Source organism: Pleurodeles waltl, chromosome 1_1 (assembly GCF_031143425.1).
Source record: "Pleurodeles waltl isolate 20211129_DDA chromosome 1_1, aPleWal1.hap1.20221129, whole genome shotgun sequence".
Classification (NCBI taxonomy): Eukaryota; Metazoa; Chordata; class Amphibia; order Caudata; family Salamandridae; genus Pleurodeles; species Pleurodeles waltl.
In genome coordinates, this window is record NC_090436.1 from 211,752,316 (window position 1) to 211,777,059 (window position 24,744).

Sequence of the window (24,744 nt, forward strand, 5' to 3'; positions counted from 1 at the left end):
TTTGCTGTGTTGCAGTTGGTTTCCCAACTGACTTTCCTTTCCTCTTGGTAGGCTGGGCCATTCTTCCAGACTCCAGCTCTACTTGTTCACCCTGTGCCTTGCATTGTGCTCTGGTTTTCACACACACCAGTTCAGGGATACCCAGCATTGCTGCATGGGTTTTTAGTTCTACCTCAGCCCATGCTGAGGACTCCAGGTCATTTCCAAGCAGACAGTCCACTGGGATATTTGAGGAGACCACCACCTGTTTCAGGCCATTGACCCCTCCCCATTCTAAAGTAACCATTGCCATGGGATGTACTTTTTTCTGATTGTCAGCGTTGGTGACTGTGTAAGTTTTTCCAGTCAGGTATTGGCCAGGGGAAACCAGTTTCTCTGTCACCATGGTGACACTGGCACATGTATCCCTCAGGCCCTCTATTCTAGTCCCATTGATTAAGAGTTGCTGTCTGTATTTTTGCATGTTAGGCGGCCAGACAGCTAGTGTGGCTAAATCCACCCCACCCTCAGAAACTAGAGTAGCTTCAGTGTGGACCCTGATTTGCTCTGGGCACACTGTTGATCCCACTTGGAGACTAGCCATACCAGTGTTACCTGGATGGGAGTTTGGAGTGGAACCTTTCTTGGGACAGGCCTTGTCTCCAGTTTGGTGTCCATGCTGTTTACAGCTATGACACCAGGCCTTTTTGGGATCAAAGTTTTTACCCTTGTACCCATTGTTTTGTGAAGAGGCTCTGGGCCCACCCTCCTGTGCAGGTTTTTGGGGGCCTGTAGAAGACTCTTTACTATTTTTAGTTTTGGTTGTCTCATCACCCTTCCCCTGGGGAGTCTTTGTGACCCCTTTCTTTTGGTCACCCCCTGTTGAAGTCTTGGACACCCTTGTCTTGACCCAATGGTCCGCCTTCTTTCCCAATTCTTGGGGAGAAATTGGTCCTAGGTCTACCAGATGCTGATGCAGTTTATCATTGAAACAATTACTCAATAGGTGTTCTTTCACAAATAAATTGTACAGCCCATCATAATTACTTACACCACTGCCTTGAATCCAACCATCTAGTGTTTTCACTGAGTAGTCAACAAAGTCAACCCAGGTCTGGCTCGAGGATTTTTGAGCCCCCCTGAACCTAATCCTGTACTCCTCAGTGGAGAATCCAAAGCCCTCAATCAGGGTACCCTTCATGAGGTCATAAGATTCTGCATCTTTTCCAGAGAGTGTGAGGAGTCTATCCCTACACTTTCCAGTGAACATTTCCCAAAGGAGAGCACCCCAGTGAGACCTGTTCACTTTTCTGGTTACACAAGCCCTCTCAAAAGCTGTGAACCATTTGGTGATGTCATCACCATCTTCATATTTTGTCACAATCCCTTTGGGGATTTTTAACATGTCAGGAGAATCTCTGACCCTATTTATATTGCTGCCACCATTGATGGGTCCTAGGCCCATCTCTTGTCTTTCCCTTTCTATGGCTAGGAGCTGTCTCTCTAAAGCCAATCTTTTGGCCATCCTGGCTAACAGGAGGTCATCTTCACTGAGAGCATCCTCAGTGATTTCAGAAATGTGGGACCCTCCTGTGAGGGACTCACTATTTCTGACTAACACAGTTGGAGACAGGACTTGAGGGGTCCTGTTCTCCCTATTTAGGACTGGAGGAGGGACATTGGCCTCCAAGTCACTAATTTCTTCCTCTGTGAGGTCATCATCAGAGGGGTTGGCTTTTTCAAACTCTGCCAACAGCTCCTGGAGCTGAATTTTGGTAGGTCTGGAGCCAATGGTTATTTTTTTGATATTACAGAGAGACCTTAGCTCCCTCATCTTAAGATGGAGGTAAGGTGTGGTGTCGAGTTCCACCACATTCATCTCTGTATCAGACATTATTTTGCTAAGAGTTGGAAGACTTTTTAAAGAATCTAAAACTGTTTCTAGAATCTAATTTCAAACTTTTAACAAACTTTTAAACTCTAAAAGACAATGCTAAACAGGGACTTAACACACAAGGCCCTAGCAGGACTTTTAAGAATTTAGAAAAATTTCAAATTGCAAAAATGAATTTCTAATGACAATTTTGGAATTTGTCGTGTGATCAGGTATTGGCTGAGTAGTCCAGCAAATGCAAAGTCTTGTACCCCACCGCTGATCCACCAATGTAGGAAGTTGGCTCTGTATGTGCTATTTCAAAGTAAGGAATAGCATGCACAGAATCCAAGGGTTCCCCTTAGAGGTAAAATAGTGGTAAAAAGAGATAATACTAATGCTCTATTTTGTGGTAGTGTGGTCGAGCAGTAGGCTTATCCAAGGAGTAGTGTTAAGCATTTGTTGTACATACACATAGACAATAAATGAGGTACACACACTCAGAGACAAATCCAGCCAATAGGTTTTTATATAGAAAAATATCTTTTCTTAGTTTATTTTAAGAACCACAGGTTCAAATTCTACATGTAATATCTCATTCGAAAGGTATTGCAGGTAAGTACTTTAGGAACTTCAAATCATCAAAATTGCATGTATACTTTTCAAGTTATTCACAAATAGCTGTTTTAAAAGTGGACACTTAGTGCAATTTTCACAGTTCCTAGGGGAGGTAAGTATTTGTTAGGTTAACCAGGTAAGTAAGACACTTACAGGGCTTAGTTCTTGGTCCAAGGTAGCCCACCGTTGGGGGTTCAGAGCAACCCCAAAGTCACCACACCAGCAGCTCAGGGCCGGTCAGGTGCAGAGTTCAAAGTGGTGCCCAAAACACATAGGCTAGAATGGAGAGAAGGGGGTGCCCCGGTTCCGGTCTGCTTGCAGGTAAGTACCCGCGTCTTCGGAGGGCAGACCAGGGGGGTTTTGTAGGGCACCGGGGGGGACACAAGCCCACACAGAAATTTCACCCTCAGCAGCGCGGGGCGGCCGGGTGCAGTGTAGAAACAAGCGTCGGGTTTGTAATGGAAGTCAATGGGAGATCTAGGGATCTCTTCAGCGCTGCAGGCAGGCAAGGGGGGGGTTCCTCGGGGAAACCTCCACTTGGTCAAGGGAGAGGGACTCCTGGGGGTCACTCCTCCAGTGAAAGTCCGGTCCTTCAGGTCCTGGGGGCTGCGGGTGCAGGGTCTCTCCCAGGTGTCGGGACTTAGGATTCAAAGAGTCGCGGTCAGGGGAAGCCTCGGGATTCCCTCTGCAGGCGGCGCTGTGGGGGCTCAGGGGGGACAGGTTTTTGTACTCACAGTCTTAGAGTAGTCCTGGGGTCCCTCCTGAGGTGTTGGATCGCCACCAGCCGAGTCGGGGTCGCCGGGTGCAGTGTTGCAAGTCTCACGCTTCTTGCGGGGAGCTTGCAGGGTTCTTTAAAGCTGCTGGAAACAAAGTTGCAGCTTTTCTTGGAGCAGGTCCGCTGTCCTCGGGAGTTTCTTGTCTTTTCGAAGCAGGGGCAGTCCTCAGAGGATGTCGAGGTCGCTGGTCCCTTTGGAAGGCGTCGCTGGAGCAGGATCTTTGGAAGGCAGGAGACAGGCCGGTGAGTTTCTGGAGCCAAGGCAGTTGTCGTCTTCTGGTCTTCCTCTGCAGGGGTTTTTCAGCTAGGCAGTCCTTCTTCTTGTAGTTGCAGGAATCTGATTTTCTAGGGTTCAGGGTAGCCCTTAAATACTAAATTTAAGGGCGTGTTTAGGTCTGGGGGGTTAGTAGCCAATGGCTACTAGCCCTGAGAGTGGGTACACCCTCTTTGTGCCTCCTCCCAAGGGGAGGGGGTCACAATCCTAACCCTATTGGGGGAATCCTCCATCTGCAAGATGGAGGATTTCTAAAAGTTAGAGTCACTTCAGCTCAGGACACCTTAGGGGCTGTCCTGACTGGCCAGTGACTCCTCCTTGTTGCTTTCGTTGTTCCCTCCAGCCTTGCCGCCAAAAGTGGGGGCCGTGGCCGGAGGGGGCGGGCAACTCCACTAAGCTGGAGTGCCCTGCTGGGCTGTGACAAAGGGGTGAGCCTTTGAGGCTCACCGCCAGGTGTCACAGCTCCTGCCTGGGGGAGGTGTTAGCATCTCCACCCAGTGCAGGCTTTGTTACTGGCCTCAGAGTGACAAAGGCACTCTCCCCATGGGGCCAGCAACATGTCTCTGGTGTGGCAGGCTGCTGGAACTAGTCAGCCTACACAGACAGTCGGTTAAGTTTCAGGGGGCACCTCTAAGGTGCCCTCTGTGGTGTATTTTACAATAAAATGTACACTGGCATCAGTGTGCATTTATTGTGCTGAGAAGTTTGATACCAAACTTCCCAGTTTTCAGTGTAGCCATTATGGTGCTGTGGAGTTCGTGTTTGACAGACTCCCAGACCATATACTCTTATGGCTACCCTGCACTTACAATGTCTAAGGTTTTGTTTAGACACTGTAGGGGTACCATGCTCATGCACTGGTACCCTCACCTATGGTATAGTGCACCCTGCCTTAGGGCTGTAAGGCCTGCTAGAGGGGTGTCTTACCTATACTGCATAGGCAGTGAGAGGCTGGCATGGCACCCTGAGGGGAGTGCCATGTCGACTTACTCGTTTTGTCCTCACTAGCACACACAAGCTGGCAAGCAGTGTGTCTGTGCTGAGTGAGAGGTCTCCAGGGTGGCATAAGACATGCTGCAGCCCTTAGAGACCTTCCTTGGCATCAGGGCCCTTGGTACTAGAAGTACCAGTTACAAGGGACTTATCTGGATGCCAGGGTCTGCCAATTGTGGATACAAAAGTACAGGTTAGGGAAAGAACACTGGTGCTGGGGCCTGGTTAGCAGGCCTCAGCACACTTTCAATTGTAAACATAGCATCAGCAAAGGCAAAAAGTCAGGAGGCAACCATGCCAAGGAGGCATTTCCTTACAAAATGCTACTGGTGTTTGAACCAGAACTTTGAACTTCAGTCATGGCCTCTATGTGAGACTGCCTGTTGTTCCCAGCTGAAAATCGATTAAACTTATATTATTGTGTCAAAATGATTTGTTTTATTTTATTAACAGATTTCCCTCTAACATATTGGCGAGCTAAGCCAGGAGCTCTACTTTGATCTCACCAACTGCTGAACTGGGGGCCCTGCCTGTCTCCACGAGGTGATTTGTGCACATTTTAAAGAGGTAAGGGAGATGCCAACATTTATGTAAAAATCTCTGATTTCGTGGGGACAGATGGGTCTCAGTGGAAGGTAGTGAGGTGGACAAAGTACGAGGTCTGTTCCTTTTATTTTATAAAGACATTTACAATTTTGACACTGTAATATATGTAATTTTTGTGTTTGCATGCAAGATTGTGTATGAATTGAGATAATATTAAGGGATCCCGGTGGTAAATCCGGAAGATACAGGGAGCTTGACTAAGTAAGTCAAAAGTGGTCAGGAGTAGTGTTGGACTTGGGGGCTGAGCAATCAGTGTATGTTTTAAAGAACACTCATGTCAACCTAACCCAGATATTAAATCTGGAAGTCACTTTTTTTGTTGAAAATAGTGAAAAGTTGTCCCCTCTATGAATCCAGAGGGAAGTGGCCAGTAGTATTTTGTTTGCCCTAGTATGAAATTAAGAATTACTGTGTATGTATACTAAAATTTACTGTGTATGTATATGCATGTATAGACAGAAATGTGGCCACATAATAATGTCAATATATAAGTTTGTTATTTAGTGTATAATTTAGGAATAAGTATCAGACCTCCTATTCTTATGAAGGTTAAGTTATAATAGTATACTCAAAAGTAAAGTAATTGACTGGATTGGGCAGGTCCCAAAAAGTCAACTAATTAATTCCACATCCCTGAATTAATTATAAATGTTTATAACAGTCAGGCTGTCGCCCTCTGCAACAGAACTGACCTTAGTAGATCAGCAATATCAATACCATAGAATCATTTTTTAAGTCAGAAGTTTATGAATGCCTAGGTATTTATAGTATATCACCTCTAGGCCTAAAAACAACCTACATTGACATAAGAGAAATGCCTGTTAGACAATTATAAATAATTATTCAAAGAACTAATACAAGGACATTATTTTCCAAGTTAAAAGTAGTGTAGTAGCCTCATGAACCCCATACCAAATATTGACACTACTATTATCCCCATTATGAAACTATAGAGCCTTAAGATTGGAGGCTAGATGAATTATCAAATAGTATAGACTGGGACATACACATATATATTGAAGGTATACAAATAGAAGGAGAATAATCAGCTACTATACATACAAATATATTTAACTACCTTTCATATAGATGTGAACAGGATCTTCACATAATTAGAATAAAAGAGTTTATTTTGAAATGTACAAAACCTGTTGCAGTTGTCTTTCCAAGAGAAAGGCACTCATTTGAAGGCCTCTAAAAATAAATACATTTTGTTTTAATTTTTTCATGTGTGACACTGGAGCCACATTGTGGCCAGAAAGTGAATATATTGAAGTTACTGCAATTTTTCAGTGGAACCATGGGCAACAGTCACATGAATTCCCTGCAATAATAACAGACTCATATTTAGTATTAGACCTCCTACTGTATGCATTTATTAGGGACCTCCCAGTGTGGAATTTAGGATATGAGTAATTTATAAACATGTATATAGATCACAATAACATTGTTTGTTGTGTCAGGCAAACAAACCACTTAGGCCACACATAAATGCACCTACCATATATATCTATATATAAATGAACAAAGTCTTTCAGAGATTAGGGATATATATATATATATCTGATGTTCACCTTCATAGCCTAATAATAGTTTATGTGAAGTCTGGAAATATCATAGGAAGTAAATAGAAGCCCATTTAGAGTGTAAAACATATAGTACAAAAGATTAAGGGGGTTATTCCAACTTTGGAGGAGGTGGTAATCCGTCCCAAATGTGACGGATTTACCACCAGCCGTATTACGAGTTCCATAGGATATAATGGACTCGTAATACGGCTGGTGGTATATCCGTCACTTTACCGTCACTTTTGGGACGGATTACCACTTCCTCCAAAGTTGGAATAACCCCCTAAGTTCACTAAACAGACATGGGGTCTCCTTTAGAACACATGGTTAAAGTGTTCTCTTGAGACAGGGACAAGATAGGAAAATACTGTAAGGAATGGCACAAAGCAACATTAAAATTTGCACATGTATGGCCCAAAGTGGGCACATTTTATAATACAATAATAGAACACATGGCCACCTTCCTACAGAGTAAATTAAAGGGAAATAAACTAGAGAAAAGGAAGATCACACTAGACATATGGAGGGTCTTTTGTGAAACAAATATGAATGAGTCAAATACAAAGCCTCAGACCCTCCCTCCGGCTCCTCCACCCCCCTATCAAGATGTGCCATTAAGGTTAGGCAGTGCAAAGGTACAGGGCATGTATACGTTGCAACCTGGTGCCCCACACTCATTACCCACCTCTTCACATCCCCCTGCTGTGGGATATACAGACCCAGAGTATAGCCCACCATTAGAATCTTTTTCTAAACATAGAGAATATGTTCACCCATCTCCATGTCCTCAAATGGCCAGTACACCACTGGAAATGTCAGGTGGGGACAGTACTAAATACATAGGGACACTAGATGCCACATTTACACTTCATTTAGAGGACGAGATGTCCCCCACTAGGAAAAATGAAGGTATACCTAATGAGGGATCAAGAGAGGCACAGAGAATGGATGGGGCTAGAAAAAAAGAAGGTGTTTTGAAAAAAAAACGAGTACCAATATTAAAAATAAGACAAGAAGGTTAGCTTTCACACCAGAAAGTTCTCCCACAGAGTGCTGGAGGTTCATGCACCCAGGAGCAGAAGAGAATAGTGTAGGCAAGTAGATCACAGAGCAGGAAGATGGACGGGTAGACAAAAGAGCGACTTGGGAAAAGGAGGAAGGGCCCCTGAGGCAGTCAAGGGCCCTCACTAGGCCACAAATAATTGAACAAGAAGGACTAGATGACACAGTCTCCACACACAGCAGCTTAGGTGAAAAAGATCTGGATTTAGAAAAATCTTACAAAGGATCAGAGGGGGCATTAGATGACATCACTGAACATGTTAAAAGAATGTCCCTTTTTGAGGACCATAACAAGGAACAGTCACAATATGCCTGTGAGGGAGAAGAAAACAATAAGACAGGACAGACTTTACAAAAGAAGCCAAGAGAATTACAGAGATTAGTATTTGATGGGGCGCATGCACGCCCATATGAGAGAAAGGGAACATTTGATAAGGCAGGAAAAATGACACTGAGGAAAGACATGGCACATGCATTCCCTGTATGCCCTGGCAATAATTTGACGCCCAATTAAATAGTAGCTGAGTATGAAAATAGTTGGTATAATGTTGTCCCTTTTACTGACAACCTAGTAGGTTGGACAGAAGGATTGGCATCACAGATGACACCATGGCCGCAAAAGACTTCCTTTGAACCCTGAGACATGGCTAATGCAGAAATGTGCATTTTTTAGGCCACAGTGGATCCTTACTGGGATTATCCCTATATGCAGAAAAGCCTAAGAGTGTGGCAGAGATATGCTTATAAGTATGACTCTCGTCACGATACTGGCAATAGGACTACAGTCCTGTCACAACTGCCCTTGATATTCAAGGGCCCAGGGGTGCCTCAATATATACCGTGGCTCCAGATGAACAAAGAAAATCTTTAAAACAATTGCCACAACTTGCTGAGGGTGCTGGGAAATGGATAGAATCTCTGAAGAAACATACTGCAGGGATTACTCTTGCAATAGGGGACATTAAGAGTTTACTAAGTTCCCTTATAGGAGATGACACAGACACACTGTTCACAAAGGCAGGAGTAAAGGATGTGACATTGACCAACCCAAAATGTGATGGGGCACCCTTTAATAGAGTAAGGGGAATTGTTTGGAAACAACTGAGGAAAATGTATCCAGACAGGCCAGACATTGGGTCCCTTATGGCACAAGCAATGCAGCCAAATGAGGACCCAGCCCAATTCCTTAGCAGAATGAAGGAAAAATGGACACAGGAAGTGGGGGAGAGTTGGGATGTCACTGAACAGAATGCAATACTATTTTTCATTGTAGTGAAAAAGCATCTGCCAGCTGAAGTGCAGGATCAATTAGATAATATAGTTGCCTTGGAGGCCAAACCATGGACTGAGATACAAGCACACATAATACATTTTTGTAAGAAGAGACAAGAAAAGGAAAAGAGAGAGAAAGATAAAATAGAGAAAGCAGCAGCTAAATTGGTCCAGCAGAAACTAGCCAAGAAAACAGAGGAAGGAATTGCCACTGTAATGGCCAGGTGATGACGGCTGTCCTCACCCAAAAGTATCCTTTAGGCCACAAACCAGTTGCATATTTTAGTGGCCTACTTGATTCTGTCATGAAAAGTAATTACCCTTGTGAACAAGCACTAGCCACAGCAGCCTTTGTAGTAGAGAAAAGTGCTCCCATTGTCATAGGTGCACCCTTGATCCTGTATGCTGAACCTGCTGTGTTTGCAATAATTCAGAAAGCTAAAACAACATTAACAACACGGAAAGTATCAGGCTATGAGATAATATTATCACTAACATCCTTGAAGGTGGTTAAATGCCACACAAATCAATCCTGCAACCTTCTTTGCACACCCCATTTCAGACACTGATGATGATGCCCATGATTGTGCCACATATACTCCAGATGCGTGTAGCCAAGCAACAGAAGACCCCATTCCAGGTAGTGTTGTATATTTTGTGGATGAAACTTCCACAATAGATCAGGACACAGGAGTAAGACATACAAGTGCTGCAGTGGTCAGAGCGATGCAGCACAACTCTTCAGACACACTGCAGATAACTGAACAGATAACTTTGCCATCTCAATATTCAGCCCAAGCTTCTGAATTAGTAGCTTTAGGGGCAGCCCTCAAACAAGGGCAAGGAGAAACAATAACAGTATACTCTGATTCAGCCTATGTCACTACAACAGTGCATTCCAGCATTATGCGGTGGAATAGACGGGGATTTCTCAAGTCTGATGGAAGCACTGTCATGCACCGAACCCTTTTAGAGGACTTGATACAAGCTTTAACACTGCCACATGCAGTTGCAGTAGTGAAATGCGCAGTCCACACTAATGCTCAGATTTTGTGTCCCGTGGAAATGTCCTGGCTGATTGGGCAGCCAAAGATGCAGCAACACACCCTCTTAGTGACACACATACCACAGTTTTGTTAGCTAGTGAAACATTGACATCTTCAGACCCTTTGAATGCATCCAGACATTACACAGAGACAGCTCATCTGCATATAAGAGAGATACAAGAAAATGCACCAGAGCATGAGAAACAGTTGTGGGAAGCCAAAGGATGCACACAGACAGGAACAGATTTAATATACAGACAAATATCAACAGGGAAGCCTGTCATGTCCTAAGCATTGCTACTGATAGCTCTAAACCAGCTACATCTTCCTTCACATACTGCTAGAGACAATATGTCCCTCCAAATACGTCAGGATTGGTTTGTCCCTTACTTACATGAGATGATTATAATGTACACACACCTGCACAGTGTGCCAGCAGTATTCACCAAATCCCACCTCTAAGGTAATAGCTTCTACAATACCTCGCCCACAAGGTCCCTTTAAGGAACTGCACATTGACTACATTGATATGATTGACAGATGCAATCATTATCGCTATCTTATAGTTGTAGTCTGCCCATTCTCAAGGTGGATTGAAGCAGGACCTTGTGTTCACCATAATGCCAAGTCTGTTAACCCTCTTTGCTTTGAGAAATACCCCAGGATCAGAGCACTATTTGACTCCTCATCAAATAGTGACAGGTAGAACAATGAGCACATTTGTGCCACCAACCAGACATAAGTTGGAGACTGAGAGTGCACCTGAAGTTGTACAAACTGAAATGAATGAATACATGTCTGAGCTAACCAAAGTTGCAAAGTTCTTCTCTAAACAGGTTACACGTGCAGCCAAGAAGCGCGCCAACGCATCTCCTGTAAAGGATCAATAAACACCATTACCTGGACGTCAAGGGGGACTGGTCACTTAGCTGGGTGACCACCTATCAGGAGGGGGCTCTGACATCTCCTGCTGGCACTGGCCACTCAGATGCTCCCAGAGTTCCCTGCCAACCTTGAATCCAAGATGTCAAAACCCAGGGACCCTCTGGAGAAGCTCTGAGCACCAACCCTGGGGTGATGACGGACAGTAGAGTGGTCACTCCCCTTTCCACTGTCCAGTTTCACGCCAGAGCAGGAACTGGGGATCCCTGAACCGGTGTAGACTGGTTTATGCAAGGAGGGCACCAAATGTGCTCTTCAAAGCATTTCCAGTGGCTTGGAGAGGCTACCCCTCCCAAGCCTGGAACACCTATTTCCAAAGGGAGAGAGTGTAGCACCCCTCTTCCAAAGGAAATACTTTGTTCTGCTTTCCTGGGCTTGTGCTTCTAGAGCAACAGGATGGCAGAAACCTGTCTGGGAGGTGGCAGCAGCTTGGGCTGCCTGAAAACCTTCAGAAGGCTGTAATGGCAATACTGGGGGTCCTCCAAGGAGCTCTCAGAGTGCATGGAATCATACAACCAATGCTTGCAAAAGCCTTGGGGTATGATTCCAACATGTTTGATACCAAACATGCCTATATTCATAGTTACCATTATGCAGCCGGAAATAGGTAGTGACCTATGTCCAGTACATGCGTGAAATGGCGTCCCCTCACTCACGAAGTCCGGGATAATGGGCCTGGACTTTGTGGGGGCTCCTCTGCTAGTGAAGGGGTGCCCTCTCACACAGGTACTTTGCACCGTCCCTTCTGGGCTAGAAGGCCTACCATAGGAGTAACTTTTAAGTAACCTGGTTTAGTGAAAATACCTTTGGGAACTTTAGCAATTTTGCAAGACAATGGAAGAACTGCAAATTTAATGGACCTTTCCCAGTGCCATCCATCCCTTTGGACAACGAGCAGGAAAAAGAGTGGGGAGAACAGGAGAAGCAACCGGAGTAAAGCCTCCCTCTAAAGCCTCAATCTTAGACAATTCTTCTTTTAAGTTATGTATTTTATGTTTGTTTTTCCTCCTCGTTGCACTGATATTGCTGCTTTTAGCCCTTGATCCTATATCAATTATTACACGCATGCGTAGAACTGTTGATAATGATACTGACCATCACCCTCTCCATATTGCTTTGTTTGACAATGTGTGGTATCAGCACATGCACAGTATAGGCACATCCACATCCAACACCAGTTGTTATGTGGATGTGCCTATACTGTGCATGTGCTGATACCACACAAGACCACAGGTAAGTACCCCAACCCACCCCAGCAACCAGGAAAACAGGAGTAAATCACAGTAAGTTTCTCAGATCACACAGAGAAGAAAAGAAGAACTATGCAAAACACCAATAATGGATTCCTGGACGAGAAAACCTGTGGAAGAAGGGGACCAAGTCCATGAAGCACAGAAGAGTCCAGGAATAGCAGGAGCCCCTGCTAACCCGGATGAAGGTGCAAATGGTGAACCACCGGTGAAGAAGAAAAGTCAGCACTGCACCCAAGAAGACGAAGTTCCTGGAGAGTGCAAGTGATGTCCCACGCTAGATGGAGGATTGCAGTCGGGTTTGCGTCGGAGTCGCTAACAAGCCTTGGCCCACACAAAGCTTGCAGTTAGTGGTGAATGTCGCTGCCGGGAACCAGGAGGAGTCTACCCAGGAGCGGGAGTCAGAGGGGACCCTCAGCGACACAGAGAGCCCACCAAAGATCAGGCAGCGCACATAGGAGTCAGACAGGACGGGGACACGAAAATTGCAGAAGAGGCCCACAGAGCACTACGACAAAGGCTCCCATGCCGCCAGGGAACCACTCAGGAAGCTGTGCGTCGCAGGATAGAGGGCTGGGGGCTGGAGCTTTAAGATGCACGAAGTTCTTGGAGGAAGGATGCCAACAAGCCTTGGCAGCTGCAAAGGAGGCGGTGCATGGGGATACTGTCTTGTGTGGGAAGGCAAGGTCTTACCTCCACCGAAGTTGGACACTTGGAAGAGAGGACCATTTGGTCCACGTTAGTCCAACACCCATGATTCAGGAGCCACGCAGCTCGGCAGGAGAGGGGATCCACGCAGCCGGTCGTCGTCGCAGTTGATGCCTGCAGAAGCAGGGGAGTGACTCCTTCATCCTAAGTGAGATTCCTTCTTTCTTCTGATGCAGGCTGAAGACGGGCTGTCCTCAGAGGATGCACGACCGGGGAAATGTTGCAGTTGCTGGAAGGAGCTGGGGATACAGTGTTGCAGAAGGCGTCTTGCCTCTTTGTTGCAGCTTGTAGGGTCCTGAAGAGTACAGATGCAGTTTCTTCGGACAGAAGTCGAAGTGGAGGATGCAGAGGAGTCTTGCAATCCGAATCTGAGGAACCACCCAAAGGAGAGACTCTAGATAGCCCTGAAAGGGGGACTGGTCACTTAGCTGGGTGACCACCTATCAGGAGGGGGCTCTGACATCTCCTGCTGGCACTGGCCACTCAGATGCTCCCAGAGTTCCCTGCCAACCTTGAATCCAAGATGTCAAAACCCAGGGACCCTCTGGAGAAGCTCTGAGCACCAACCCTGGGGTGATGACGGACAGTAGAGTGGTCACTCCCCTTTCCACTGTCCAGTTTCACGCCAGAGCAGGAACTGGGGATCCCTGAACCGGTGTAGACTGGTTTATGCAAGGAGGGCACCAAATGTGCTCTTCAAAGCATTTCCAGTGGCTTGGAGAGGCTACCCCTCCCAAGCCTGGAACACCTATTTCCAAAGGGAGAGAGTGTAGCACCCCTCTTCCAAAGGAAATACTTTGTTCTGCTTTCCTGGGCTTGTGCTTCTAGAGCAACAGGATGGCAGAAACCTGTCTGGGAGGTGGCAGCAGCTTGGGCTGCCTGAAAACCTTCAGAAGGCTGTAATGGCAATACTGGGGGTCCTCCAAGGAGCTCTCAGAGTGCATGGAATCATACAACCAATGCTTGCAAAAGCCTTGGGGTATGATTCCAACATGTTTGATACCAAACATGCCTATATTCAGAGTTACCATTATGCAGCCGGAAATAGGTAGTGACCTATGTCCAGTACATGCGTGAAATGGCGTCCCCTCACTCACGAAGTCCGGGATAATGGGCCTGGACTTTGTGGGGGCTCCTCTGCTAGTGAAGGGGTGCCCTCTCACACAGGTACTTTGCACCGTCCCTTCTGGGCTAGAAGGCCTACCATAGGAGTAACTTTTAAGTAACCTGGTTTAGTGAAAATGGCAGTGAAAGGGTGCTTGCATCTTTTCACGCAGGCTGCAATGGCAGTCCTGCAGAACCGTTTATATGGGCTTCCTATGGGTGGCAAAATATATGCTGCAGCCCACAGAGATCCCCTGGAACCCTATTGCCCTAGGTACCATATACTAGGGACTTATAAGGGAGCACTAGTGTGCTATTTGTGGGTGAAATACTGTGATAACAGTTACCAACAACCAAATGTAAAGGAGAGAGCATAACTACTGGGGTCCTGGTTAGCAGGATCCCAGTAGACACAGTCAAACACACTGGCAAACAGGCCAAAAGTGGGGGTAGACAGGCTAGAAAGAGGCTACTTTCCAACAAGAACACAGCTGCGAGACTCCTCACAGACCTCCTCAGAAGGGCCCACACCTCCCGCCCCATCTGAGAGAGCTACACTGGCTGCCGGTGCACAAGAGGTGCAAATTTAAGGTTCTCACCATTGCATACAAAGCCTTCCACAACATCGGCCCCAAGCTTATCAACCACAGACTCTCCTTCCACCAGCCAACAAGGGAGCTTTGCTCTACAACTCTCGCCCTCTCGTAGGTACCGTGAATCCAATGCAACCGCAGATGGGGACAATGCTTCTCCTACCTTGCAACAAAGTCCTGGAACAACCACCCCCCCACTCCCACCTGCACATAACTCTCACCTTCTTTGATTTCAGGAAAAAGTTCAAGACTTAGCTAGTTGAGTAGTAGCCACCAGTGCACAACAGCTTTCCAGAGCGCCTAGATACCGCCTGTGGTGAAAATCTGCGCTTTACTGATTGATTGATTGGTTGATCTACTGCATCTTTGTTTGAGTTTAAAGGACGACCACAAGTTCATTTTTATTGCTTTCTTGTCCTTATTATTTTGGCCTTAGGCAGTGTACAATGATGTCTATGAAATTATTAATAATGTGTCTACTTTAGGATAGTTAGGAAACCAGGGTGCTCTGAAATCAACAATCTCTTTATGGCTAGCTAATCAAAGGTCCTGTGATGTTCTCTTTTATAATGTTTTAATCAGGCTCATTGTCTCTATCTTGCTTACCGTTGTTACCTGTCTCCTATATTACTCTTCCTAACCAGTTCCATGCCCACCTTAAAGGACATTCTTGCTACTACACCCTTCTTAAACTCACCTTTCTGCCTGCTCTGAGTAGCTTTGTATTTTGCTCCATATTTCTTGGCACATTATTGGTTGCGATCTGGGACTCAACAACTAACCGGTATTAGACACATTGCACATCCATTTACGAATTCTGTACCCAAGATTACTCCCTCTCCACCTACTCATTTCAAAGACAGAGCATACCCATCAAGGGCATGAGAGTGGGAGGAGGGGGGGGGTCATTTTTCTTTTTTTTATTTCTGCTCAGGACCACCAGACATTTCCCGGCAATCCCGGACAGGACAAAGTACATTACAGCATTCTAAATAGAGTGGGAAGTTTGTGGTGCATAGACTGATGGTCCAATGTTTCTGGGGGCGTCATTCTAAGGTTTCCACCAGTGGGGGCTCTGCAAGCTGAAACATGATTGTTCGCTCAACTCTAAATAAAGTTTAGAGCAGACATGGAACTCTGAGTACCTGGTCCGCTAAACTCTAAATAACCCTCAAAGTCTCGGCTACTCTTTGAATTGAGACAAAACTGAACTTCTACCCCTTAATATACACTACCACCCTTCTTGTGCTAGCAACACAGGTTTACTAAGGCAATCAAAATACATGAAATATTTGGGTATTTGTTTGCCACAATCTTATTGATTCTATTTCATATAATGAACAAAAAAAACATAAAATCAAGTATCCTTTAATGGCATAGTCACCTAAATACATATCTTTGTGGTGACGAATGGAAACCTTGAAAAATATGGTTATTCCCTTGGTTAATTTCTTATCATCTATGCTTCCTACACACCTTTCTCCCTTTTTTTTTCCACCATTGACAAAATTACCTCCACTGTCTTAGGGAATAAAAATAAACCCAAATTGGCGTTAGTAAACTTTACTTGACTGAATGAATTGTAACTTTATAAAAGCACACAAATACCCAAAGGTGTCAAGGCAGTAAGGCTTGATATGTCAGATGAAAGAAAAGAATAAGAATATGGTGACTCTTTTATTCTATGTCCTTAGACTTTACTAGGTAAAGAGCCAAGATTTTTGTGATTTTCTAAAGAATATGTGGTTCTCCATGCTAAAGACATGAAGAGGAAGGGAGGTCCATAACTTGCCTGTTGCCACTCAGAATGCTCTTACTCCCCATCTTGCCTCCCTAAATTTGGGGACAACCACTCGATTTAGATTTGCCGAACAAAGTTACCTGCCAGGACCGCACCACAGGAACATATGTCTTCTTGCTCCTGGACCTAATCTATGCAGTGCCTTGTGAGCAATGCACAAGGCTTTAAACATAATGTGCTTTTTCACTGGTGACCAGTGCAGCTTGATGAGTTCGGCTGAGACTGATTGATACTTTGGAATGTCTAGTATCAGTCTTACAGTTGCATTTTCTACCCTTTACAGCTTGGTTAAGGCTGATTTGTTAATACCAAGATAGAGCGCATTACAGTAATCAAGCATGGGTGATATGAGGGTCAATACTACTTGTTTACGTGCTGATAAAGGAATGAATGAAAAGAGTTTATAAAGGATCCTAATGATGAAGAAAAAAGTGGAGGCTGTGTGATTGACATGTCAGTCAAATGCAAGATTATTATCCACAACCACACCCAGAGTTGTTGCCAAATACATAGGGACTAACAGTGTTCCTAGCATCTTTGGCCACCAGCTGTTATTCCATATAAAGGGATGACTGCCATAAATGAGTACCTCCGTCTTGTCTCCATTCAGTTACCACTCATCCACTTAGTCACTGCCCTCATACAGTTGCTGAAGTCTTGTTGTCTTTTGTAATAGAGAAAATTATTTGGGTGACATCAGCCTATGAAAGTGCCTGTAGTCTAAACTCCAGATCAGCTTCGCTAGTGGGGATACATATAGATTGAATAAAGTAGGACTCAGGGAAGATCCCAGAGGAACCCCACATGGCAGGGGGCAGGAGTGGGACTTAAATTGATTGATGGTCACCACCTGAGATCTAGCTATGAGAAAATATCTTACTAGTTCCAGTGCTGAGCCTGTGTTTTCTAGATCCTGAAGACCACCTACCAAGAGAGCTAGGGAGATGGTATCAAAGGCTAGGGACAAAGGAGCACCGCCACAGCCTGACCTGTGAAAACCATTGATCTAATACTGTCCACTGCTATAACTGATGGGTTTCTGTGCCATAGTTACTCCTAAACCCAAAATGAGATACATCTAGCAGATCCTATTTCTCATTGGGGCCTAAGAAGTACATTTAGAGTTTTTTCTAAGAATTTCACTGGTACAGGGAGCAAAAAATGGGGTCTGTAATTGTTTTAGACTAGATCATCGGGATCCAGATTAAGCTTATTCAGTAGAAGCTTTGCTGCAGCTTCTTTCCATAAATGCGGATAGCATCCTATGCCAATTAATGTATTCAAAATAGAGGTCAAGGGAGGAGCATTAGTATTAGCTACTAATTGTATTATTTTGGAGGGCACAGCTCAAATGGGGACCCAGACTTTATACTATGGAGATGTAGCTCCATTTGTTACATTGTCATAGGTTTAAAGGATGTTGACTTAGCTAAATGCTCCCCTATTTCATCACTGAACTCTGGATCATTAGACTCGGCTAGTAGTTCCACCTGTGAAGGCTTATAAGTTTCATTCAAAGGGCGATCAAATTCCCTGCAGATCGTCAGGATTTCAGCTAGAAAACAGTCTACCAGTATATTACAAAACTCCTGGGATCCCTCTGGGATCCTCCCTTTTTGGGTGCAGATAGGAGATTTACAACCTTAAAGAGTTCTCTCATAGATATGGCAGAGTTTGTCTTATTAGTGCAGAAATTCGCCTTCTCTTCCCTAACAGCTGCCTTGTTAATAAGAACTTTAAATGTGTCTTTTCCTGGCTCTCATACTATTTCCGCCAGGCTCGGTCTTGACTCCGGCAGGATTGTCTACGTAGTCTAAGCCGCTCAGGCAACCAGGGAGCTGATGGCAGCTTTCTGTTCGTCTGGATTTCCTTATAAGGGGCAACAACATCCAGTGCAGAACTGAGCCAGGATGACAACTCCACTACAGCCAGTTCCACATCCTCGGGGTAAGTCCTGTTCCTGGTTCTAAAGGAAGTTGATAATGTTTCTCCTGATAATCCCTTCCAGTTTCTACATAACCTCCTGTTCTCACTATTTAGGTCTTCTTGTCTGTCTGGCAAGGAAAGTGAGAAACTCAATGCATAGTGGTCTGACCAACTAAGCAGTAGGATTTCACTAAATATAAAACATGAGTCACTGAGAAAATATCATCCAAAGTGTGCCCTGTGCTATGAGTGGGGGCATTGACCAAGTGGGAAAGACCAAAACACACTAATAGATCCAGGAAAACACTGGAGTCTTTACACATCTCATTCTCCAGATGGAAATTAAAGTATCCCAGAAAGGCAAGGTTATCTTTATCTAGAAGAGGTTCAATCATATGGGCTAATTTTGCCATAAAGATGGCCCTCGCTACTGGTGGTCTATATACTTAGATCCCTGCAAAGGACTTTGTTGGGTGCATTTTTTTAGAACTGCAGTGCCTCAAAGGGCATGAGTAGGCTCCAACTGGCAATAATATGCTGCCCCATGGATAATTCACTGACCATTGAGTCTATTTGTTCTATCCAGCCTAAGGATTGAGTGTCCCGAGGGGATAGCATCCACCAATCAGGGTCAGACGCATTGTTTGCCCAGGTTTCAGTTACAAAAACCGGATCCGGATCCTGTGTTATAACAAATTTGGCAAATTCTGTTTTGCTTTTGATTAGGGTGTCTGGTATTAATAAGGAACCTTCTGTATTCCGGTTCTTGCAGGGATACTATCTTCTTTAGGTAACCTTTCTTTAGTGTACTGTGAATTTTAAAAGATATTATAGAGGAGGGGCAGGTTTACCAATCCTACACCCATCTGACATACAAATGCTGCCTTTGTTGTAATATAGATCAATAAACCTGAAGGAGTGAATGGAATAATGATATCTACCAGAGTTATTTGACCTCTGGAGCTGTTCTCATGAGTAACATACTTTTGGAGCCATTGTTGGGATAGAACATTCAGGGGTTCTGGCGCATGGCGCATTCAGGGCTCTGACTGGCGTGCCTTTGGCACACTTTTGGTGTGCCCCCTAGTGTTCGCACACTCATGCTGATTAAATAGGCTACTTCTAGGTTGATAAAAGAAAGCCTAGCCAGCTGCCTGGCTCAAAATGGCACTGAGGAATGGCAAGCAGGAAATGGGTCAAGTACAGAGACTCCCTCCCCAACAATCAGCAAGCCATGGCAGACCGCAGGTTCTCATGAATGCGCAACAGTGATAAATGCAATCTAGCCCTTCCTTGTTACAATGCAGCTCAAAAAAGTGCAAATAAACTAAAGAAAAACACATAAGCTACCTAAATTACAATGCAGGTCATTGCAAATTTCCTGTCTTGAGTTTCAAATTGCTCTCTTGTCAAATGGAGGTGCTCACTGGTTTTCGCAGGACACTGATGAACAAACACATTGGTTGCAGACTGAACAATGGCTCTATTCCCCTTATTCTGTTATTGCCTCCTTAACCATGTCAAACTTGAATCTTGCTCACTCTCGTCAAATCAGTCTGGATACCAAGAAAACTCTCAAATTTGTGGATAAGCACCTCTTTAATGACTTCAAAAACTCTAATCATATGTTCCTTTGGAAGCCCCCAACACTATTCAGTCTAACTGAGCTGCTGGAGGTGTAATGTGGTTGCTGACCGTTACTCGGATATGGGACCCTTGCGTTTTGTGTCTCTTCAGACCAAATTTCTGTGTATAATGTAGATTTTTATAATTTTTTTGTATTTTCAAGGAAATATATCAAAATGAGGTCCTCTCCATCAACCTGCTCTTGTGACCTTTGACAAGTGCCTTCATAAGGGAACCACTGCTTCTAAAATATACACTTCACGTCGTACCTCTACTACCGTTTCGACTCTTCCTAGTCAGACTAAAAGGTCTAAATACTTCATTAACACAGACAGGGAACCTCTTTCATCTGATACATTGAAGAAAATCTGTAGGTACTCTTTACAGAACAAACTCATTCCTTCGTTAGCCCAAACCAAACCTTTTCGAATTGAATTTCCTCTATAGGACGATGGATAATATATTCAAATTGAAACTTGCTGACTCAGACACCCATTGGTCCTGCACAATGGAATGCAGGGACCAGAAGCACATGTTTTTTGGCTGTAAGTGCTTATACACTTACTGGGACCAGATTGCTAACCAGTTGAGTAAAACTGTTCCTGTTAACATTGTACTAGATTTCCCTACAATCATTCTTGGCTCACATGCCGCCCAGAGTCCACCTCCTCTATCGGATCCAGACTTACCGCTCTTTGAACGTTTACTGATGATAGAACTCAAAGTTGTTCTCATTAATTGGAAAGCTGCCAACCATGTTTCATTCCATACGTGGTGTGCCTGGGTGACTTAACTTAGGAATACACACTGCTCTCAGATGCAACTCACAGGCAACCCTATGATATTACAGAACATTTGGAAATGTTAGACTCTTATTTGGCAACCCCCTTCTGTTTGTTCCATGTGGCTGTTGTGTGCTTAAGTGTTTTTCCTCTTTCTCTCCTCTATCTCTGTCCCCTCTTCTCTTCGCAGGATTGATCCTTTTTCCTCCAGCTTAGTGGTGCTTATTTTGAAGGACTGTTGATGTATCTAATGTTAATGGTAAGTTGTTCTGTAGACAGATGTTTGTATTTTACTTACGTATGTATGACATACAGTCATTTCCCGTGAATCCTACTATTTGTTCTGTGGTAAAAAATAAATATTTAATCCATTCACCCACTGGCCTGCTGTATTTTTTCTATTGTTATCAGACTCTCTAATTTGTTATATATCATGCATCACACTGCCTCTGAACTCTGCAGATATATCTAGACCTCTGCACCAACCCTGCGTCAGGTTCCTGTATTGTTTTTTCTTTTTCTGCCTTCATCTTAAAAACAAATAAAATATTAAAAAACAAATAACCCTCAATGTCTCTACACCAAGAACATTTGATTGATACATCCTTGTTTTACCTGCCAAGACCTTTGATGCCTGCTGATCCCCTTGATAGACACTGAAGCCGAAGTTTTTCAATGGGATCGGTAGAAGTTGATAGTTTTTTTTTGGCTTCCATTGCCATTTCCCGATCATGTCGTGCTGTTCCTGCCATCTAAGTTAAAAATTATTCATGTTACCAAATTTGTTACTGATTAAACATTTCAATGCTTCATAATATGTAAATTTTTATAATACATAAATATATAATATTGCAAACATCTTATATGAAGCATGTTTAACGATGACCTAACAACTTTCTGTAGCGAATGCTGGAGACATTTCAGTGACACTCAAAACAAGCTAGGGTAGATTAGTAGATTACACGTCTAAATTAAATCCTCTGCACAGACCTCACATAAAAAAGGCTTCTATTACCTTTAACACGAGCACTGTTGCCATTTAAATACCAAAGACATTAACATCTTTCAAGATAAAATAATAAAAAGCTATCAAATTCTTAAAGCAAAGACTTATAAACAAACATCTTAATAAATGTGGTCTGTGCTTTTTCAATGTGAGGTTTTGCCCATCTTATTTGTTTGGCCTGGAATAAGTTAAGGACAAAAGTACAATTGTACTTCATACAACCTGCATAATCAGTTTTAGATAAAAATGGAACTTAGTACTACAAAACCTCTGTCTCCTGAATGCTCATTCTAATGCAAATTAAGGACTTCTCTTCTTCCGCTGTCTTTCAATGTGGCCAAATACTAGATGGGTATGTGGCAGTTCCCAACAACTTACCACTAAAGTTCCCCAATCAAAAATGCAGTCATATAGTCACACATATGTTTTACTACTAACCTGCTTGTCACAAAACAAAAATATAAGAAGGCCAGCGAGGGAAACCATCCTCGAGAACACTCAGATACCTTCTGGTAGTCTATGCCATCAGTCTACCAGTCAAGGTAAAGCAGGTGTTCCTGACTTTGTCAGGGACTTGGGGAAATGAGGTAGAGTACAGTTTGATGTGTTGTTCTAGTTAGATGTGGTTGCATTTCTATAGATGGCACGCAGGTACTCAGAAATCCCGCAGCTCCTACAGAGCTCTTTAACTTCCTGATTAGGGCGAGACTATCTGATACTGTCACTGAGTTTGCCAGTCACTTGGGCATCATTTAAATGATAGTGTGAACGTGGTCACACATCTTTTCTGCATGGTCTGGACAGTGCAGGACCAACAGATTTGTAGACCTAGTCTCACTTTGCCAGCGACAATGGCTCGTCAAAATGGCTATATGTTGTTGTGTCTCATGAATGTTCGTGTATGTCTTTTTAATTTGCAGGTCATCAACATGCTACAAAAGAAATACATCCATATTCAGGGTATAAGTTCTTATGCACTATCCTCTGAGACATAAGTGAGTTCATTAGGTAGGGCAATATCACTCACGGACCATTTTGTTTCCTACTTGGGTAGATTAGGCTTAATACAGGCCCTGATTAAATGCCATTGATCCGCTTTGGGAAATACTAAGCATGAAACTTGTCAACCATAGTTGTAGTGATCTAGGAATCACAGGTGTTCCTGAGATCCATTTGTTGTTTTTATTCTTTACCTGAGACTCCAGGAATAAACTTGGCACGAAGAGGATCTCTAGTTAATTTTACCAGCTCCCTACCAGTCTACACATAGTGTAAATTTCCTTTAGATTCCCTTTTAATTAAGGCTAGTATCGCTGGCCTAGAGGTGATATAAACTGACCCCTCAAGGGGCCTGCTGGGCATTGCAGCGCCGGCCCAACAAGAAGCACATGATGAAGTGAGGGATGACTAGTACTCCTAACAGGAGCTGCCTCTGGCAACCAGACGGGTCCAGATCCATAGTGCAAGCTGGAATCCCGCTCTTGTTATGGAACGGCACACCTTTTTGGCTTAAAATAGTTTTTGAAGGGAGGAGGCACGATGAACTGGAATTCATTTCTGCCTTTCTCAGGTTCATGGATGGCAGACCAACTTTCACAGATATAACTGGCACTTTCTGGTAACCTGGAAGGCCTGACTGGCAATAAATGCGGCATATACATCCCACCCAAACTGCATACACTAGCATTACCAGACGTGAGATTCCTGCTCCTCCAACTACCAAAGGGCACATTGATATCTGGAGGGAACATCTATATGGCATTAAAGTAAGGCTGGGACAGGTCACAGTGTAAAAACTGTGAAAAAACCAACTCCATTCCGGGACTTCTTTGCTGCAATTGGACTGGTAGACCTATGGAGCACACAACCTCATGACAGGCAATTTACATAATAATCAAGCACACATAATAGCTTCTCTCGTACTGATTACCTTCTGACTCAACATACACAAACACACCTATACGCAAAGGTCTGACATCTGGCCACGGAATTTCAGACTGCTCGCCAGTATGGACAGTCATACATTCGCAGCCGGATACTTGCACAAGACTATTGTGAATCAGTCTGTGTTAACTTAAAGACCGGAAGGCCATGGAGGGGCTTAAGAATTGTACAAACCACTATTTCATTGAGTACGGGGGAACGAAGACTCAGCACTTGCTCAGCGGAAAGCATACAAAACAGTGGTTAGAGAACAGACAATCTTTTTCGGGGATCAAGAAAAGAGGTGGGTTAAGCTAGAGGAAGTGGAGATGGACATACTAACACTAGAGCACCTCCTCGCAGACAAGACAAATGTAGACACGAGACACAGACTGAACTTCAAACAACAAGATTACAGAGACCTCACTGACAGGGCAGCACTTGCAACAAAAAGCGCTAGCACAAAGCGGATGTATAATGTCGGGAGCACAACTGGAAACCTCTAGCCTGGCTGGATAAAAGGGATCAGTGCTGAAACTGGGTATTAGAAGTTAAAAATGGGGTGGGTGAGCTGGTTGGGGGAGTTACATACAGCCGTAGCCTTTACCATTCACTACACCCGTCTATACTCACCAGTGGTAACCAAGGCAGCCGAAGAGACAGCTGACTTTCATAAAGACATTTGCCTCCCACGATTGACACAGGACGACAGAGACTACTTGGAGACTAAGATAGTAACAGAAGAAATTGACGCCTCAATATGAAAGTTTCAGTCAGTTAAGCCAATGGCCCCAATGGGCTCCCAGTGGAGCTATACAAGGCCATGGTCTTAAAACTTGCACATACTTATTAATTATGTCCCACAAGGGCACAGTGCAGGGCATCCTCCAACAAGACTGACGACTCCAGACAGCTGGACCTCCTATATGCCTACTTCGCTACTGAACACAGAAGTCAAAGTATAGGCCAAGGTCTCAGCGACACACCTGAAAAAGGTATTTCAATCAGTAGTTCATC

At 44.2% G+C, this 24,744-nt stretch overlaps 1 protein-coding gene across 2 annotated transcripts in view; it reads right to left on the reverse strand.

Moving 5' to 3' along the window:
* CAPSL (calcyphosine like) overlaps positions 1-24,744 on the reverse strand; it is a 117,777-nt gene that overhangs the window by 53,763 nt on the left and 39,270 nt on the right. For both annotated transcript variants that reach the window (XM_069220931.1, XM_069220940.1), the window contains exon 2: positions 21,414-21,550. In XM_069220931.1, coding sequence (XP_069077032.1) covers positions 21,414-21,550 — 137 coding nt within the window. The remainder of the gene's footprint in view (positions 1-21,413; positions 21,551-24,744) is intronic.